Source organism: Vespula pensylvanica, chromosome 8 (genome assembly GCF_014466175.1).
Source record: "Vespula pensylvanica isolate Volc-1 chromosome 8, ASM1446617v1, whole genome shotgun sequence".
NCBI lineage: Eukaryota > Metazoa > Arthropoda > Insecta > Hymenoptera > Vespidae > Vespula > Vespula pensylvanica.
In genome coordinates this window covers 6,758,439-6,779,451 of record NC_057692.1, presented here as the reverse complement: position 1 = coordinate 6,779,451, position 21,013 = coordinate 6,758,439, and the positions used below count along the sequence as shown (strand labels likewise).

General features: G+C 31.1%; 1 protein-coding gene across 5 annotated transcripts in view; it reads right to left on the bottom strand.

Annotated features, from left to right (window-relative positions):
• LOC122631385 overlaps positions 1-21,013 on the bottom strand; it is a 92,356-nt gene that overhangs the window by 64,374 nt on the left and 6,969 nt on the right. For all 5 annotated transcript variants that reach the window (XM_043817027.1, XM_043817032.1, XM_043817028.1 and 2 more), the window contains one exon: positions 4,227-4,363. In XM_043817027.1, the coding sequence (XP_043672962.1) occupies positions 4,227-4,363 (137 nt within the window). The remainder of the gene's footprint in view (positions 1-4,226; positions 4,364-21,013) is intronic.

Here is a 21,013-nt window from a genome sequence, read left to right as displayed (position 1 = left end):
CAATTAAATGCTCCGTTTATTTCATTGAAAATTGTTATGCACGACCAAGTTCTGTATCAATATGTATGTATTCATATTCATACATATACATACATATATAAAGAAAGAAGGAATAATTACTGATTTCTTCGGCACATAGTTGATCAATTTGCAACGTATGCTGGTAGCTAGTTACGCCGGTAAATTTACCGTAGAAACTTATCCCTTGACTCATAATTAAGTGTGTCTCACCACATGTAATCGAAACTAGTAAGTTTAGTCAAAGTTATCTGCAAATTCGTAACAATTTGGGTTAACAGAGCTAAAAGAGCTCCAGTAGGGAGAACTCGAGTAGGGAGAAATAGAGGGAGAGAGGGGGGGAGAGAGAGAGAGAGAGAGAGAGAGAGGAAGGCACGAGAACATATTCTCCAGAGAATCGATTGTTCGACATCTATGATGCTTCTGTAACTGTATCTATAGATTACTAGAGTTTCTGGATAATTTAATGATAATTACTCGGGTTAATTTCCAAGAGAAAGCAATAATACCGAGAAGCAAATAATACGTTTATTTTGATAACATCAAATGTATTCGATTTTCCTTTAATATAAATAAAAGAAAAAAAAAACGCGTACAATTATGTAAAAATTACTTGAATATGAATCGATATCGAAAATTAATCGAATATAACGTTGAACAAAAAATATTTTACTAGCGTATAAATTTCTTTTTTGAAAGAAAATATGCCTATAAAAAAAAAGAGATAAAAAGAAATAAAAAATTACGATATTTTGTTATCGGTTTTCATTGTACTGCTAGTTCATTGTGTAAACAAAGAAAAGATAAAATGAAAGATAAATAAAGTTCTTTGAAAAATCACATCGATGGAGAAACAGAAATGAAGAGAGAGAGAGAGATGGATAGACAAAGGAAAAGAGAGAAAGAGAGAAAGAGAAAGAGAAAGAGAAAGAGAAAGAGAGAGAGAGAGAGAGAGAGAGAGAGAGGAGAGAGAGAGAGAGAGTGAAATTACTGATTCGAAAAGAACGAATGGAATAGAGAAACTCGATACGGAATTCAAGTTTATAGTAGGTCATTTACGTTAATAAACTGTTACGAGCGTAACGAGTATTGCTCCATCAGAAACGAGACATACCGCATTAAATTTATCGCGCATTCCATGGTACTTGGATTTTTCTCCCTTTCTCTCTCTCTCTCTCTCTCTCTCTCTCTCCTTTTCTTTTCTTTCTTTATCTTTCTCCGCTAAAAGGATACATTTCTAAAAGCAGAATTTTGATAGGAAACGAAACGTTTTCATATGAGATCATTCTTTCTCTCGCTTCGTCATCTCTATTACGATCCAACTCCATATCTTTGTCTAAAGATATCCTTCCTTCCTACGAACAAGAAGTTACGTATTTTCTTTTCCAGAAAATAAAAAGAAAGGAAGTATTTGGAATATAACTAAAAAAGTAGGAACTAAAAAAATCAGTTTCGTCTTAAAAACGTGATTGTATTTCAGTCACTTCATTGCAAGAATTTTTCTTTCACTTTTTTTTCTTTCTTTCACTTTTCTGTTAAACGTCAGCGATACAAGAAAAAAGTGGCAAAGTAATCTTAGGAGACGATCATTTTCGCAATTTCTCGCAAGGATACTCTGTCACTGTTCACGTGACGAGGGTATAGACCGAGGACAAAGTAGAAGAAAGAAACTTTGCGACAGGACATGTACGAGAAAGTAAGATGCTAGACTCTCCTCTAAAAAAGAAACGAACTTCTCGTTCAAGAATGAATTTGTAGGGCTATTTGTCAAAATTAACGAGAACAACGATGATCTTTCTTATACTAATAGAGATGGAAGACAAAAACATTGGATCCATTCATTTAAATAAACTTGAATTAGATATATTGTTTTCTTTCCAGATTTTTATGTAAAACTGTGTCGCCCATAAAAAAATTTATTACCGTTTTACGACCGGATAAATTTATTCTCAGAATCGAATGATTTATCAAAAAATAGAATATTTTATAAATATTTTTATATATTTTATCGTGTGATACTGTGGCTTATCATTTTTTAATTAAGTTTATGTTACAAAATCAAGATCTAATTTTGAATTTCGCGGAATTAAATTCGAAATATTCTGTTATATTTTTATCTGTTAGAATCGCACAATCGTAAATATATAAATCTGATGGACTAAGGAGAATTAATATCTTCCTATAATTGTACCGCAAATCCGAAAAAAAATATTAACGAAACATTATTTTTGGATCTGTATAACTACTTATATTCAATGAGATAAGTTAGAAATTGTGAAAAACAGGTGAAGTGGTCCGAGTTTTTTATAAATAAGTAAACTTGTACATGCAGGAGAACCGAAGAAGTAGGATTAAACAAGAACAAGTGTTCCAAATTTAATATCGTATAATGAATTATATTACCCAGGAAAAAAACTAGTCAAGCTGCTACTCAACATTATCAACTTTTTCGGTTTAATGATGACGCTGATATGTGCACCGAGATATTAATTAATTATAATGAATATAGGTTGATACGTATATTATTAAATATTGAAGAACTTTCGGAGATTGTAAGGAAAAAATACACAAGTTGCTGCTTGAATTTTTGAAATTTACCGTCTAAATAAATAGTTATTCTAACGCTATTTTTAATCATTTGATCTTTCCACAAATATTCGTTCATTCTCAACGATTCGTCCGATCCTGATAAATATTTGCCGAGCAGTAATAGTTCGCAGAGAGTCCGATTAGACGATTTCAAAGAAAATGAAATGTACGGGCTGCTCCGATCGAAGCTATCCAAACGAATTTAGGTTACGTCTGGTGAGAAGAAGAAGAAGAAGAAAAAAGAATGGGATAGGAAGAAAAATGGAAGGAAAAACTAAACGAGGGATAAGAGAAAAAAGTAAAATAGAAAAAAGATAAGAGGAGAAAAATGTTCGAACCAGAATTATTTGCAGTGAAGTTGAAGTTGTTAAAGGCTACGTGACCTATTCGTCAATGCACAATTTGCGAAGTTGAATTCAAAATGGACGACACACGTACGAACTCTCCAGGATTATCGTTATCGAGATTCATCTCAGGCATTTCGCCAGGGGCGAGCGAAGCCAACTATCGAATTTTCGCAACAGGAAACCTCAACGGCTATAATCGAAAATTATTTTGCGGCTGACAACGTTAATTCGATTCGAAACTAATGCCGCGATTCGGCCTATCGAATTAGCTCATCCAATCTATTCTAATTCTAATTCTTCTTCTACTACTTCTTCTTCTTCTTCTTTTTCTCCATCTTTTGCTTTCTCTATTTGCACCGACTAACTTCGTTGAAAAGGATGAAATAGTCTGACCTTCTTATTCCACATTTTTGCGTCTCTCCATGTTAGATATAATTAAATCGCCTTCCGTTTCCTACAGTCTTTTCAACCTTTTTTTCTCTTAGAAATTCTTTTTCATTCCACGTTGGATAATTATCATCGATCCGTAACTAAATTAACGATATTTATTCTTTATATTCTTTAAAACAAAAAGAAAAGAAAAAGGAAACTTTCCTAAACAGTCCACAAAATAAATTATTTCATATCGATAAACTTAGTGATATAATTTTATTCGACTCCATTTCAACTCATTAATCAAATATCGATTGTAATATAGGAAACACTTTAATGAAGTTTACAAAAATAACCGATTTTCCGAGATTTTCTTTTTCACTTGCTCCACTTTTAAAAATAAACGGATTAACAAAACCGACTATATAGAAGGCTTATAGAAAGGAAGTTATTTAATTAAACGAAGCTTGTCGCGAATGACTCTTAAATTAGAAGAGAACCACCGGTCGATTTTCTTTGAGAGCAGAATACATATATGTGAGTGCACGCGCATATTTCTAAATATATTCGTAAGTTAAATGAATATTCGAAGCAAGAGTTAGAAATTATTAATATATCGGACTGAAAACGAGAGAAAATATACGAGTTTTCAAGATCTCCTGCAATCCTATATTATTTTGTTACAAAACTTATTTGCTTAGATTAATTCATTCACGAATATATTTTCTCAAATTCTTGATCGACAAACAAAAATAAATTCAAAATTCATTTCAACTTTTCTTTCTAACTTTTCAATATGAAACTATCAATGATGGATGAAATGAAATCATTTATAAAAAAAAAAAAGAAGAAAGAACACTTTTAAGTATGAACGTAGAAATTTCAATGGAGATTATCTACCTCTTTTCTTTTCGCTGTTGCTTCTTCTTCTTGAAAGCCTTTTTAACTCTTAGAAGTAGAAAAGCGGCGCGATCGATGGTCAGGCCCGTTTGAACCTTGTCGCCGCTCGACATCCTGCGTCCTAATCCTCCCAACACCTGCGCCAACAAATAATTTTTTCTCGTTAAGCCAAAACTTTTCATATCGTTTGCTGTGAAAAATAAAGAATAAAAAGTTAAAACTCTGAGTAGATTCGATACAGTTATACTTGTTAATGTTTCACTATACTAAAAAGGCATTAAAAAGTTTTTTTCATTTAAAAATCTACCGACAGACGACAGAGATAAAATTATATCTGATTAAAATGTGTCAATGTGCATTTATATTGCATTCAAACGTTAGCGTCAAATACACGATATAGTAGGTTCCGATAATGAGATAGAAATATTCGTTGCATTGTTCGCGTTTCTAAACATGTAAATTATTGCTCGAGAGGACAGTTTCAAATTCGTTGAACATCTATAATTTCTATTAAATTATAATCCGCACTTGAATGATTATGTAAATCGAGTAGAACACGTAGGTTCGTTCACTTTGTATTATCTGATCTATCGTAAACTATAGCTATATGTAAATATATACACTCGTATTAAAATCTTACGTATTTATACAAATATATATAACGTATATCATTATATTTAGGTAAAATATTCTTTTTAATGCGTATTAAAAAATAAATACAAATTAAATAATTAGACGTAAAATAATATTTGTTATAATACACACACATACGCACACACAAAATATAGCAACATTCACAACATATTTATATGAAAGTTTTATTAATAATCTTTCATAACCATCGAGACAAATATTTGTTTACTTAATTATAGCCTCTGTTTACGACAGGAAGAAAGAGAAAGAGAGAGAGAGAGAGAGAGAGAGAGAGAGAGAGAGAAACTTGTACGAGTAATTCCCGTTTCGTTTGTTTTTCTGTCACACCCACATACTCATTGACGATAATGACACAATGGTGTCTTACACACTTCAACAAATTATATGTTCTCTGTTTCCGGCTTTCGATATTATTAACAAAAAACATCATCTTTTCCGTTCTAAAACTTCTTTTTCGAAATACTTTGTAAACTTCCCGCTCTAGTCTTTCTTTCCTTCTTTCTTATATGTGTACATGAGTATACATATATGTAGATATATACAATTAACTGCAAACCATAAAACTAACATCGTGTAAACAGGTCGTGCGAGGAATTTCGAGTTTACGTGCATTGATCCACGTAAATGGAACCTTGCAGTCGATATTGACGATCTACCCATTTGCAAATGCTAATGTGTTTCAATGTGAACGAATGAAAGATCCAAAGATTCGATTCAATATCATAGCCGATAGCACATACTTCCGATAGGTATGTGACTGATGCTCTAAGTCAATATCAAGAGAAATTCGATCGAAATATCAGACATTTTTCGAAAGAAAATAACATCGACACATTAAATCCATACACATATAAATGCGAATATTTTAAATAAAACAGTTTATTATTCTTAGGAATAATACAATTTTCCTAAGTAAAAAAGTCGATAAAGAAAACCTATTGTTAAGGGAAATTATAATACAATTAATGTAAATGTAATGATAAACGATAAGAGAAAACAGAAAGTTAATAAATACCGAGTGGAAAGTAGAACCTCTGTAACTTACGTTCGTGTCGCTCCATGTCGCCGAGATGTATGACGAACGATTGTGTACTGGAGAAAGATAAACAGTCGCTAAAGATGACAGAACAATACAAGTCACCGAGCGTCTGACTGTAAGTAACTATGTTATGTATTGTATCGTGGACTCATGACTCAATACATACGAAGATATGTACACACGTGTATTCCTGAATATACACACATAAATAAATATCTCACGCAAAGCTTATCTTCGTGAAAAATATACATAAAAGGATTATATTTGTTAAAATTGACATCAAAGTGATTTTGTCAGAAGAATATCAATAAAAAGTTTCTTCGCTTTTTTACCAGTACAAATGTTTGTTTATTTTGAAAATATTGATGAAAAATGTATAAAATAGTGCTCATCTTTATATTGATGTTTTCGGTATGTTTGCGTTTTTTTCTATTTACTTGTTTTTTTCTCCAAAACAGCAGAGACAGAGAAAGAACGTGAATAAATCACAATGCATTATCGAGATCAATGCTATTGGCCACCAGCCGTCGACGATGATCGATGCCGTGACCCTTTTTACTTCAAATCAAACCTTTCTACGGGACAAGTAGACAACTCGTTCGATTGATTTCGAACGAAAAAAACAATGGTTCATCGTGCCTCCAATTCCTTTTTCGAAAATTCGAATATACTGTGTCAATCAAAAAATGTCTCCTGTCAAATTTAATCAAATTAAATGATAATGATATCTTGAAAATGAGTTGTTAATTTTCGAGATTCAAGATCGAATAAGAGATCATAAATCTGTCTAGGAAACTCGCTTCAGGAACGCGAACGAACGTGAAGCGAAAATAAAATTGGCCAGGGAAAATCTCGTTTCGACGGTAGCATATCGATGAAAACGGACGTCACGTTCGTTGATAGAGACTGTGGAAAATATGTCGTTTTATAAAAAGAAACCAAGAAAAAAATTATTACTTCTCTTTTATTTAAAATATATTCAACCGAACCTAACTCGAATCTAATTCAAACTGTATCTAACGTCTAATGCGTTATAACAATTATAAAAAAGAAAAAGAAAATAGTTATAAAAATATGTCCACGCTATTTCCTGCAATATCAATAATAGAATAAATTATTATAAACGATTATAAACAATAATCTTTCTAAAAGATAATCGAATATCGGACAAGAAGATCGATCGATCGGTGGGGGCGTATCGTGAGAGTTATCGTACATACATCGCTTGAAAATAATATTTCTTTCCCGTGTGGCGTGTAGCAACCCGGATCGATAAAACTGCGGTCGTTACGTTTTAAGCCGCGTACACTCATATATTCGTACATTTCTATGTTCTATGTGTTTATGTGTAGTAGAGAGCAATAAACAGAAACACAGTAGCAATGGGTGGCCTCTCTTTCTCTCTATACCTGTCTGTTCTTCCCCCTCTCTTTCCCTTTCTCTCTTTCTCTGTCTCTCTCCCTCTCGTTATCCAGCATTCAATGGCACACTAAAATTACCTTCAACTGATTGAAACTTCATTGAAACTCTGACAAATTGCGGCAAAGTTCCATATGCCTCCTATCCCTCTTTCTGCCTTTCACTATCTCACTCTTATTCACTTGCAGTAATACAAGTACGAGACAGAAGTTTGGAAAAAGAGAAGAAAACGAATTGCAATCGTTTCGGAAGTTTCACCCTCTTTTACTATTTTCCTTTCTCTCTATTCGCATAATATCTATCCTTTTTAGCTCATCCCTGCATCTACAAATGCAGCAAATAAGGACATACCTCATTATCGTTCCTAGATAAATTTTTTTTCGAGGTATGTTCCATTATATACCTTGTTTATCACAATAGGACTCCATCTATAATGATATTTATACGATGAGAAATAACGTTTTAATAATAGAAAAATATTCATTTTGTTATACATGCTTGACTTCTGTAAACGAACATCATTCGTATATTAAATGTAATAAATATGTTTTATATTAAAATAAACGCAGTATATTAATAAATAAATGAATAAATATATTTATTTATTCAAAAGGATATTATTATTTGAATGTTATCTTTTATTGCATTTTCCGAGAGCGTTCGTATTTAAAGTAAATATCATATTTGTTTTTCAATCTGTATATATATATATATATATATATATATATATATATATAAATTGTTTTATTTATTATAACTTTTACCATATTACCAAACTTTTTTTCCTATCTATAGATCCATCAATACCAGAATATTTAATATTTTACAAATATCGTGCAAACGATATCCGAAAATATTGTTATTTCAATATTTTATTCGTCCAATAATTTGTTTTTCGTTTCACCTAAACGTATTACTTCAATTTCATTTATTGTCTATATATATATATATATATATATATATATATATATATATATCCTTTTATTATTTTTCTTTTTTCTTTTTCAGAGATAGTTTTTCAGAGTTTTTCAACATGAGATAAAATATATAAACTTAAGCATAATCATCCGCGAATATTCTGGTAAAATATAATTCATTTATCACAATTATCACTATTGCATAATCATTCGACCATATTAGCCTCTCTCTCTTTTCTCTATCTATCTTACTTTCGCATTTTCATTCAATGAATATGTACATACAACTATTTGACGAAGCATTACATGAACTCAATAGCAGTACAAATACTTAATTTTCTATCGATAGATATTTGTGTATTCAATCAATCAATTCTCGAAAAATTCCATTAATTTTGGTGTTAACAATGTCAGTATTTTCATTCTCGCGATGTTTTTAATTTTTAATTACATAAGAAAATATTTGCATATTATAACATCGATGTAATTGAAATTATCTGAACCGATAAAAGAAATAAAAAATTTCGTCATTTATTTTACTTTCCGTGAACAATTTTTCATTGAATTATCTCCTAATGTTCCTTCTTGATACGTTTCCGCACTAGTGGTTGCTCCCATTTATCTTTTTCCTACCTTTTACCGATATTGCTATTTTTTTTGTACTTATTCGCTCTAATTCGATTATTTTATAACGTTCTCGACAAGTCTGTAGAAAGATGCTTGTAAAAAATGTCAAGAATTTTTATCGATGAAGAAACCTTTATGTTACGATGTGACAAACTCAGAAAATATTTGAAATTCCTTGATGTTCGCTTAAGTTACATGCCGATCAATTTCAATAATCATGCAAATGATCTAAACGGTATTTTAATTACCTCTATTTACAATTGTATTAATAATAAAACTAATATCAACATTATTTTATTATTAAAGAATACTGTACATATCAATGATTTTTTATACGTATTTAAGACAAAAATAAAAATACAAAGAAAGAAGTATATATTAAAAGTAGTATTTATGATCGAACATCTAACTTCCTTCATGACAAAAAATTCAAAAATTTGCATCCTTTTGCAGAACTCTTTTAAATCATACAGCAAGTAGTAGCAAGCAATCTCTGTATTTCAGAAAGTTTCACAATGAATTTGTAAGAAGCATCGTGAAGTTTATAGATGACTAATTTTCAACATTTGAAGATAAATTTTACTTTCTTCAAGATATTCCTTCTATGACAACTGATAATAATATAAAAAAATAATAAACACTACGGTATTATTAAATTAGGTTAAGTTATCATAAAGACATTATGTAAATTATTAAAAGAATGTAAGATATTCAATAGAAAAGTTGCAATATCATATTGCGATATTACATCGATAATTGATTCGAAATCAATATTACATTAGTCTGTGTGTGTATGTGTATATATATATATATATATATATATATATATATATATATATTCGTCCGGTAGATCAATTAAAAATATTAGATATTAGGGACGATCTAGAAACTGCGAAAATGAGAAAAGAGCTTACCGCATGTTACGATCCGTTATGAAATACATATGTATCCATTGTTATTCAAATATTAAAAAAATAAAAATTAAAAAAAAAAAGTCAACAAAGAAATCATTCTATCGCGTAATTCTTTTGTTATGCTCCGTAACGAAAAAATACTCTTGACACTCTTTGAGCTCTTGGAATTACGTTCTTTTCAGAGAACATGTATCACCTAAAAGAGATTTTTTATAATGCCTCCTTTTTACAATTTACGAGAACACATTCATATTTTTTGTGAAATATTTTTAACGAGTTACATGATAACCATGTCTCTAACGACACTCAACTTTTATAAATATCGACAGATAGAAAGTAAATGAAGTTGGTTCATGAAAATTTGTTCATAAATTAATTTGATTCTGGATAATCAGGTAGTTATGTATAAAGTATAATTAGAATATTTTAATTAATATTTTTTCGAAATTGATGAGATTCGAAATTCTGTTTAATTCGTCGATGATATTACATAAGATTTTTCAAATATATTTTGAAATAAAATTTGATTTGAAAACATTTATTTAGATTATAATTCGGTTAAAATAAAAATTTTCTTTTAAGCGAAAATATAGTGAAAGAGATAATGAAAACTAATGAAAAATGAAAAAATGTAGATAGAGTGAAATTAAAACATCTACTTTGAGACAAATCCTAATACTTCAAAGTTAAGTTTCTCAATTATGTTTTTTCATCATTATATTTATTGTTTTTCATCATTATATTAAGGAATTTGCAATAAATTCGCTAATGTTATATTTTTCAATTCGCAAATGTTATATCACTCAACCCGTAAATGTTACATTTTATGAAAAATTACGTTATCTACTTATCCTAATTACGATTTAATAAAGAGCAGTCATAAAACAAAAAATAAAAATATTACGGAACCCTCCACAAAATCAATTTCAAAAGACGTATCTCGGATATAGAAAAACTTTTCATATGGAACGTGTTAATAAATTTTCGATTTATGTTCAACTCAACAGGTTTATGGACTTCGAATCGCGTTTTGGATATGTGTTAGAAATATCGCGTGCGTCGTAAACCAAATGTAGAGTTTGTGCCGTTTTAAACCGCGTCGCAAGGAATTTATACGATAAAAAAAAGACATAGAAAGAGAGAGAGAGAGAGAGAGAGAGAGAGAGAGAGAGAGAGAGAGAGAGAGAGAGATTGAGTATACCGTTCGTTCTAAAATACGAGGACACGATCACTAAATATATAAGTAAGCGTGCAAATACGTAAACGAGACGGAAACTTAATTTAAGGAGCCAGAAATGGAGGTAGCATATTTATACTGAGAAAAATAAAAAGGAAAAATTAAAAAAATAAAACATTAAGAGAATCAGCGAAAAAGTTTCTTTACTTAGGTGAAAGAAAAGGCAGAGGATAAAAGTCCAGAGTAAAAAGAAGGTTATTTTCTTTCTTCGAAATATATTTTCTCTCTCTCTCTCTCTTTCTCTCTCTTTCTCTCTCACACACACACACACACACACACACACACTCCGTGCTTGCCAAAACACACAACACAGACACACGCGGCCATTACCATTATCATGAGAAAAAGGAATAGAAAATGGTTATACCTTGCTGACTTAATTACGACTCCAAAAAGGACAGGGATGCAAGAGATACTATGAAGGCCTCATGACATACTGAAATGAAGAGAGATTGTCTCGAAGAAGTTCGGTAAACATTCGTCGACATTGACGGCTTCTCTTTCTCTCGTCCTCGCTTTCCGGCAACAGGAAGATGAGGGTAAAAAAAGAAGGTCGAAGAGGATGAGGATTAAGGGCGAGCGAACGACTGATGTAAACAGAGCCTGATTTACGGGGATTTGCGTGGCTCAGCCTTCTGGAAAATTCGATGTGCGAACCTCGTGTCCTCGTAAAATTCATTTCACGGACAAACAAGTACGATTAGTATGAAAAACCGCAATGAAGTGTAAACTAGGAAACGTGAAGTATCGCGAGAAGAAGGAATACGTCAACGATAACAAAAGTTGTATTTATTAATAAAATAAGTAATAGAATTTTCGAAAGAGAAAAATTGTCCCTTTCTCTCTTTATATATGTGTACGTATGTGTGTTTTTAATACAGACTGATGGAATATCTCACCGAATAAACGTTCCCTTTTCAAATTCGGACGCAAAAACATTCCCTATCTTTTTAAAGGATCCTCCAAGGACCCGTTCGAATTTAAATTGAACGAATTTCCAGCCGAAACAAAATTGGAAAATTACGAACAAGGAGAGAGGAAAAAAGTACGTAGGCGATTTGCGTCGTCTATACACGAAGTACTTTTGTACTCGGACGGTTTATTAAATTACGAAGAAGATCGCAACATGAAACTTCTCTTAAAATTCGATATAAAAGTGTGGATTCTATTTGGGACAATGTCATATGGATGTCAAATTGACAAAATAATCATTTCTAATCTTCTTGCCCTCCAAAAACAATTCGAAAATCGAGAATTGAAAATAAGATAACGCAAAAGCTCACAAAAAACTCTTTTCGAAGAATAAATATTCGATGAAAAGTGAAATAGATACGCGTATCGAAAATTCTTTGCATAATCTTATATTTGATTTTTATTCAATATATTTTCTTCGTCCGCTATTTGCTGTTATATATCAAAAAAGACAATGAAAGATTTTCGGACGAAGAATTCCAACTGAAATTTTGTCAACGTAAATCGTGCACGATATTGAAGGAAAATGTGTGATATTAGATGGAAATCTTGAAATTACGAGGAGTGAAATTTCGAAATTTCGATCTAATTTCATTGTAAATACCCAGAAATATTCGTTGCGCAATACTGTCATACAATTCTGTGAACTACATTCAGCGATGTAATTCACATTAATATGATCTGTATCTACTCAGAAGTTTAGTCTTTACATAATAGAAGCGACATATGTTCCTATGCATGCACTTATCCATGTATATGTATATATGTATATTATATGTATCGTGCGTGTCTGACATATACCATTTCTGTTTCATATTACGAAATTTTCTTGATTTATAGAAATTGCAGTGTCTTTGTATTTCCTGATGCTTAATTGCACTTATATAGAAATTACATTATTATAGAGGAAAAGTAATAATTATAGAGAAAAAATCTATATGGACGAATAGGAAATAATATTAATTTGAAATCAAAATAAATGATTTATTAAAATATTATATTCTAATTAATATTTGGTATTATATGAATATTATTTTTCATAATTAAATTCATTTCATATGATCATGATCATGCAAGGAATGCCGCGTACTTGGTAGGGTATCATATTGTGCCCCGACCACTCTGATAGAAACTATTCAGGACAACTGTTTCATCGATCGTCATATCGAGACACCGTGGAAATTGACGGAATCCGCAGCGTGAGGGAACGTTCATAGTAAAGGATCGTGAATCGATAATGCAGAGCGTCTTCTGCATTTTGATATCGTCATCTCTATTTCTCTATGTTGATCTATTTTCCCATGCAATATCTGTGTTATAATAGTTCTAATCAGATTTGCACGAGAGTTCATCGATTTATTCTTAGGTACATAAATGAGCGTACTGCAAAAGAAATTTAACGGTATTTAATTATCTGATAATTTCAACAAAAGATTAAATTAAATTATTCCTTAGATAAAAGAAACTTCGAAAATTTTCGATAAAAAATTTCATTTTATTTATAAGTACCTTTTTACGACTAAACTATCGAAACGGACAAGGTCTATCGAAAACTTTTCTGACGTAGTGATGTTGGTAGAAATAATATGACATTCGTGTGGGTATGAATCGAATGCGTCACCGACGAAACTCGTAGGTATGATTTATAAATATGATCTAAAAATAATTCTGCCGCCCCTCTATCATCTACGAAATAAAATTCCAATATTTCTACCACGAATTTCGAATTAAAAATTTTTTTCCTTTTATTTCATCCCCCATACCTGAAAATTTGTTAACAACCACGAAACCGATATTTTTACTATAAAATTATAAATAATAGATACATCTAATTCACTTCATGATATATCTATTATTTCATTCATTTAAGTATAGACGCAACTCAATCTGCGCATTTTCAAATTTCAATTTCCAAGTTCCTTTTCGAAAAGTTCTTCGCATTTATTGCACCGGACATTAAGAAATCGATTTTCCATTGTAAAAATAGAGATCTATCGAGTATCTCGTTTCCTCTTTCCGCTTAGTTTCTCCCATCGTCCACTTTTATCCTCTCTTTCTCTTCTTTTCTTCCTTTATTTCTTTTTCTTGATCTTCTTATATTTTTCAATTTAAGTTTTCTATCCATCGCTTTGTAACCGCCTTTTACCGTTCTTTATTATATTTACATGTACTTAAATAAAATGTACTAAATAAATAAAATCTAAATTCATATTTATACGGTTAATATCGTAAACATTTTATAAAATTATAAACTACAAGTTCACGTTCCTACTAGTTACAAATAAAAAAAAAACATCTCGAGATCAATTTATCTCCCCCTTCCTCTCTCAACATAAATTTATATCCATTAATATAATTTAATAAACAGTATCATCATTGTCATCATCGTCGTCGTTATTCTCATCGTCGAAAAATATCCGTTTACCGAAATTCAATCGATCCTAATGTACTCTCAGCTTAAAATTTTGCACAATTATCGATCGGTCTGTATTAAATCTGACCTTGTTCCTTTCTTAAATATTTTCAAAAGTAAAAAGAGAGACTTAAATGACAGTGAAAATATAAGTTTTGGAAGACGCGGCGGAAATTGAATTTTTGGCATTCAAGCTATCATCGTTCGTATAAAATACAAAGTAAACGAAGAACGATCCTGTTGAAAAATATTTGTTGATCGGTTTGAAATGATCTATGAAATTAAAGGAGTGGAACGAACCAGGTCGGTGAAATAATATGCTCATACCATTGAAACTTACACCAAAAGGCTTTCATTCTACGGAAAGTTAAATCCAAACTACCAATAACATCGCGCGAAACTTTTTAATAATATATTATGTACCCAAGGATAAATAAAAATAAAATGAAAATTCATCTATTTATCACCTATTATCAAATTTAGTTATCTTCGTAGACCAATTAAAGCTACTTCCCTTTCAAATATTTAAATAACATATCTTTTACAAAAATACGCTTCTATCGTGTATTCTACGCTTGAATGTGATTTCTAGTTCGTTTCGTGCGAATAAAAAAAGAGGAAATCAAAACAAATAAAAATAAAATAAACGATTAACGGAATGACTATCTATTGCCGGCGCAATTATATGCTTGTACTACTGTCCGTACTATTGAAAGTCCCGAGAGAAATCTAATGGGTATAATCTTAGAATCGTCAAGACGACAAGATCGTCATTTGCACGCAATATGCACGCACACGAAGCCGTAGAAGACATAAACGTGACGAATGACCAGACAAGTTTATGGCGTCATGACGTTGTCAATGAAAAGTGTGTTCCATAACTCTGCTAATAAACAGACGACATTCGTCCCTTGATAAATGATTCGAGCTTCGACATTCGTACTGTTATTTCCTCGTATACGTACACACACACATACACACACGCATGCACGCACGTCAAAGCAAGAGATAATCGACAAATACAATGATATATTGCGTCCTTCGCTTAGAAAACTTGGCCAAGAGCTTGTTAATATGCATCGAGACACCCGGTGGTTTCTTCAAACTAATAATATCTGAGCCCGGCTTTTTGTTCGTTATACTAAGTTATCTTTCTATGTTTTAATAAATGTAAAGTCATATCTCGTGACTACTGAGAAAGGTTTAAAATTACACAAATGAAATTATAACGGAATGTATATTAATTATATTTAATAATTAAAACGAATGCATTATTTTACTAAATAAATATTTATGCACAAGATATCCTTCCTGTTAACATGGAAGAGAAGGATTTCATTTCATTTACTTCTATCGCAAAAGGATGATTAAAACACGACAAAACGGAGATATTATTAATTATTTAATTGTAAAATTAACCTCAATACAAATCATTCACAACAGATTTAAAAAATGTAAGCAGTTACAGCAAATTCATAAAAGTGCTGAAGTGGATGCTCCTCTCAAGTATCGAATATTTTATTTTCTCTTTTTTCCCCCTTTTAAGAGGATACAATATAGGTATCCGTTCGCAGTCTTGTTGCAAAACTATTAATCTAAGATGGAAATTTAACGTGGGTTTTTACTACTTCAATGAAAATAAGTATAACTAGTACGATGTAGTCTTGAATACGAGAAAAGCAAAAAGAAGAAAATGGGTCTTTAGAGAAATAAAAAAATAAGTTCTTATCCCTTTTCATTTCGAAGTGTTATTCGATGTAAATCCTTATTCCGAAGTGAAGATTTCTATGTTCATTTTATTACGTTGGTCACATTGAAATAATTATTTTCAAGTGTACTCCATGGGATTTTACCAATCTGTTTCTTTGAAACGAAACGATGAATTAATAAAATATTCAACGATTCTTTATACTTGTTTTTAATAAATTTGAAACAATTTTTTCGTAACAGAAAAAGAAATTTTTGAAAGTATGTAAAAATGAAATTGAGTCGAGGAAATGAGTTATGGATGATAATATTACATCGTTGAAGTTTATCCGCGAGAAGTGCTTTACTAAAATTCTTACATCCTATTTATACTATCTATATCGTTTCACGTTAGCCAGATTGAAAATGAACTTTGTTTCCTAGCCATGAAGCGAAACGAAGAACGACGTGCCTTCCTTTCCAAGAAGGTTCGAAGAAAAAAAATTGAACATAATCGATCGTACGTTCACTAAAATTAAATTGAGAGTAAAAAAGAAAGAGAAAGAATAACGATAAATCCATTTAGAGAAGATAATTCGATAAAAGTGACGAATATCACATTCCTTATAACGCTTAATCAACGAATTTATTTTATTTATGAAATATTTAAAAAAACCAAAGAGATCGACGAAAATCTTAAAAAACGATGGAATCATCGAATTGAGTCACTTCTTTTTCATCTGTCGTTTAGAGTGCTCAATGTTTTACCAATAGAAGAAAAAAAAGAAAGAGAAAAAGGAAAGGAAAAAGAAAGAAAAGATAGACATAGAAAAGACAAAACGAAATCTTGAAACGGAGTGCTGGCGTAATGCCAGATAGGAGGATAGACGCATACCTTTGTTCGACAGGGAGCTTTTTCCGCTGACACATTCCAACTGTGGTATCGAAAATCCACGATAATAGTCCACATTGAAAAAGAATACCGAAGAAGGAAGTGATGAAAAATAGGAAAGCACCAGATAAAATGTGCGAGAGAGGTAACGTATCAATACGTACAAACTAGCACGACTTTTTTGTCATATTTCGAATATTAGGCTCTTTAATAAGTTCATTCGTATTTTCTTTGAAAAAGAACAAAGAGATAAACACACGAAACCAAAAAACAAATCAAAAAAGAGGCACGTAAAATACATGTTGATATTCGATTTTCAAAATATTATAATTATTTTAATTATAGAATGTTCAATTGAGTTCATATTCATTAGCGTAAAGGAACAAGATCAATTTAATGCACTTCATTTCTCTTACTCTTTCCTACTCTCAATAATTGCGGTTATTTTAATTAATCGTTGTATTAATCGTATTACAAATCATTGTATTTAATTGAGCATTCTTTTATATTCGTTAAAGCTTGCAATCACAGAGAATTGCACTCTTTCTTTCTTCTCTTCTGTCTCTCTGATCGTTCTCTCGTTTGCAAAGGACACGAACAACTCTCGCGTCATTCCTACGATCCGCAAACAATCCTCGTTTGGTACACGACTTCGATCCAAACAGAATATCGTTCCCTTGATGTTTGTCACGGTTTCGAAATTCGTGTTTCCAAATCAAATTCCGATCGAATCGTGGATAACACACAATTTGAAATAGATTGAGTTGTAGGGTCTTTGAAATATCGTTACTATTTCTTCAAAGTTTTAAAAATTTTCTAGGAATATGTTGCATGATATAAAAGTGAAAAAAATATAACGTAAGAATTGATATTTTCGTCTTTATATTTTGTTTTTTTATGTTACCAAAAAGCAAAGGTTCCTTTACAAGGCATATAAAATTTAGATGAAGAAGCAAAAAATTCTTAAAGATTTGAAGAATCCTTGGCTTATCGAAAAGAGTAGACAAGAAACCCGATGGAGAGCAATCTTGAGAAACTCCATTAGCGCGTCTCGACTTCGAATTCGATCGATATCGTACCAATAAAATCGACTCTTCGCAGATTATCGACAAGAAGCGACCAAGAGCCGATTAGAGTGGAAGAAAAACGTTCCATAACAAATCGACGAATTTCGAGACTAACGCAACTATAATCGATAATGGTGGATGGATTTAGAAGTCGAAGACCTCCATTTGAAATCTTCTCGAAAAGAGAAGAAGATGATTATTGGAGAAGATTCAAAAAGAAATGAAGAAAATTTGGACGACGCATCTTAATCTGACAAAAAAATTCAAAAAGAAATAAAACAATGACAGAATGTTAAAGAGTTCAAATGATTACGAATAATTAAAATTCCAATCAACTGAAATATCATAAAATGTATTGTAATTTTGAGAGACAGTTTGCAAATTATAAATAATATAATAATTTCTAATGTACAATATTTAGAAAGATTAAAAATACTCTAAACGTTAAATAGAAACAATTACTGAGAAAATAGCGGAACTAAAATATAATCACGAATTCAATCCTACAACAATAAGTGAAAAACAAAGAAACTACCTGATGATAGTTTCATTCTGCGGTTTACCAAATGAATCACAAAATTAAAATGAATTTCTCAAATGACTTACCGTCTTCTAGCACTCTATTCATCGTTTTTGTTATACGAAAAATCATCCTCTTATAAATCATTACGAGATAAAACGAGTTGGATGCCGACTATAAAGCATTGTCCGAAGGTTTACCTCCAGAGGCCATTCTTTCGTTAGAAAGCACATTAACGAAATATGTTCGGGAAATACTTTGAATTCTCTCTTTCGAAAAGAAAAAGAAAACGAAGAAGATTTATAGGGAACTATAAAATACTGACAAACCAAATACATCGCTTTTTCTCTTTTTTCTCTAAAATAGAGAAAGCTTGAAAGTCTTTGTTCAGTCTTGATTATGATTCACGCTTTTTGGTAATAGCAATGAGGGTAGAAAGAGATATTTCCGTTCTCTTATGTTTTTTATCTGAAGACAAATGACAAGTACACACTACATCACTTTTACATAATTCATACGATCTCTCCCTTTTAACATTCTTTTTTTGTAAGAAGTGAAGAGAGATGGATGAAAGGAACCCTCACAAGGGAAACCGAACATCATAGCATGCGTTTAATCATAAAGAACGAACTCACGAGTCCAGATCACGAATATCTCCAACCTCATTATCGGATCTCTGATAGGAAACGTCTTTAAAAAAAGAGTATATTGATTCCTTTCCTTTGTTGAATTCTACGAGAAGAAAAAGAAATACAAAGATCGTATTCGTATTATTAAGCGACAAAAGACCAAAATTCGATTTGACCGAGACCAAAGAAATTATTGTAGATAGAATCAAATTTCAACGATAGAATTGGAAATAAATATAATTAAATCATGATCACGTTGACAATGTATATAAAATATTTCAAATATCTAACTAACGACAAATATGTAAAATAATTAATATGATATTCTACGATTATTTGTATGTGTACGTGTGTGTATATAATTTCTCTATTATATTTTTTATAAATATCACAAAATGGATAATAAACTAATCAAACAAAAAAAGATTATATGATTCAGAAGAGTATATTAATATTATATGAATATGTTCGAAGCAGTCGTCGTGATCGAAAATTGGTAAAATTATTTATAACCGATAATAAGAAATTTCCTGAAATACACTCTTAAGAGGAATATGTAATTGGTGCGTACTCCAGCCGTCATCGGTAAGATTCGCCGAGTCCATTTATTACCGAGCAGACTAAAAATGCTTTCAAGCCGTCTTCGAGCGTTTGCTAAGTCACTACCGATATACGATAATGCCTATGTACATAAACGCACACTAACACTCAACAAAAATTTCTATATATAAACCGCAGATGAAGCACGTCGGTTCAGCTTTATGAGATATTCTTTCCGCGAATCAACGTCACCATCGTTTTCCTTTCCCATATTTTTATATTTTTCTTTTCTACGATATGAGATTTTGCACACACGTACACAAGATGGACACACGTAAATATCTTTCGGTAAAATTCGAGTTTCATTCAATAAAAGCACGAGAAATAAACGATTGTCCGATAAATAGCGTGAAAAATTTTGTTGATAATTTATCATCCTGCAGCAGGAAAACCAGCAAGAATGGCGACGCGAAAAAATAACATCGAAAACATTCGAGCACTGCGACGGATAAACAAGTCTTTTTCTTCTTCTTAATTTTCTTTCTCGAAACAAGTAGAGATGATTTCTGTTGGAAAACCATCTTCGTGATATAGAATCTTCTTTTGAATTGGAGAATCCATTTTTTACATTTTATCTTTACTTCTTTTCATGTCCTTCGGTCCGACGGGAAATTTCGTATATTTTCTTGATGGTGAAGTTTTCTTTTGCTATCATAAGATATAATATCTAGTGATATTGCGTTAATGTTCTTTAAAACATTTTATTTAAAAAGAAAAAAGAAAATTGAATCGCATTACGAGTAATCGATAAAAGTCTAACGTGAATTAAAAAACGTTTATTCTAATTATATGATGAAGAAGATAAAATGTTGAACTATTTGTATTTTATCGAACGTCTTTTTATCGATCCTAATTGTTACCTTTCGTATATTTTCCGGTAATCGGTCATACTAAATGACAATTAGCAAGCACGCCGAATCGATATATCTACACACCATCGAAATATTAACTAATTATCGAAAAAATCGATCTATTGACAGGGTCAAAATGGAAAACTAGAAAAATACTTTTGTCTATTACCCTATAAAAAATAATATAACATTTGTTACACAAAAGAAGGGAAGCTTTCTTTTCGATTTCACAATCCTATGAAAGATATTCTTTTCTTGGCAACTTTTCTGGAATATTACATGTATAAGGTTTCAATACTTTCAATATTTCAATTAATGAAATTGGTTATAATACGCCTATTCAGAAAATG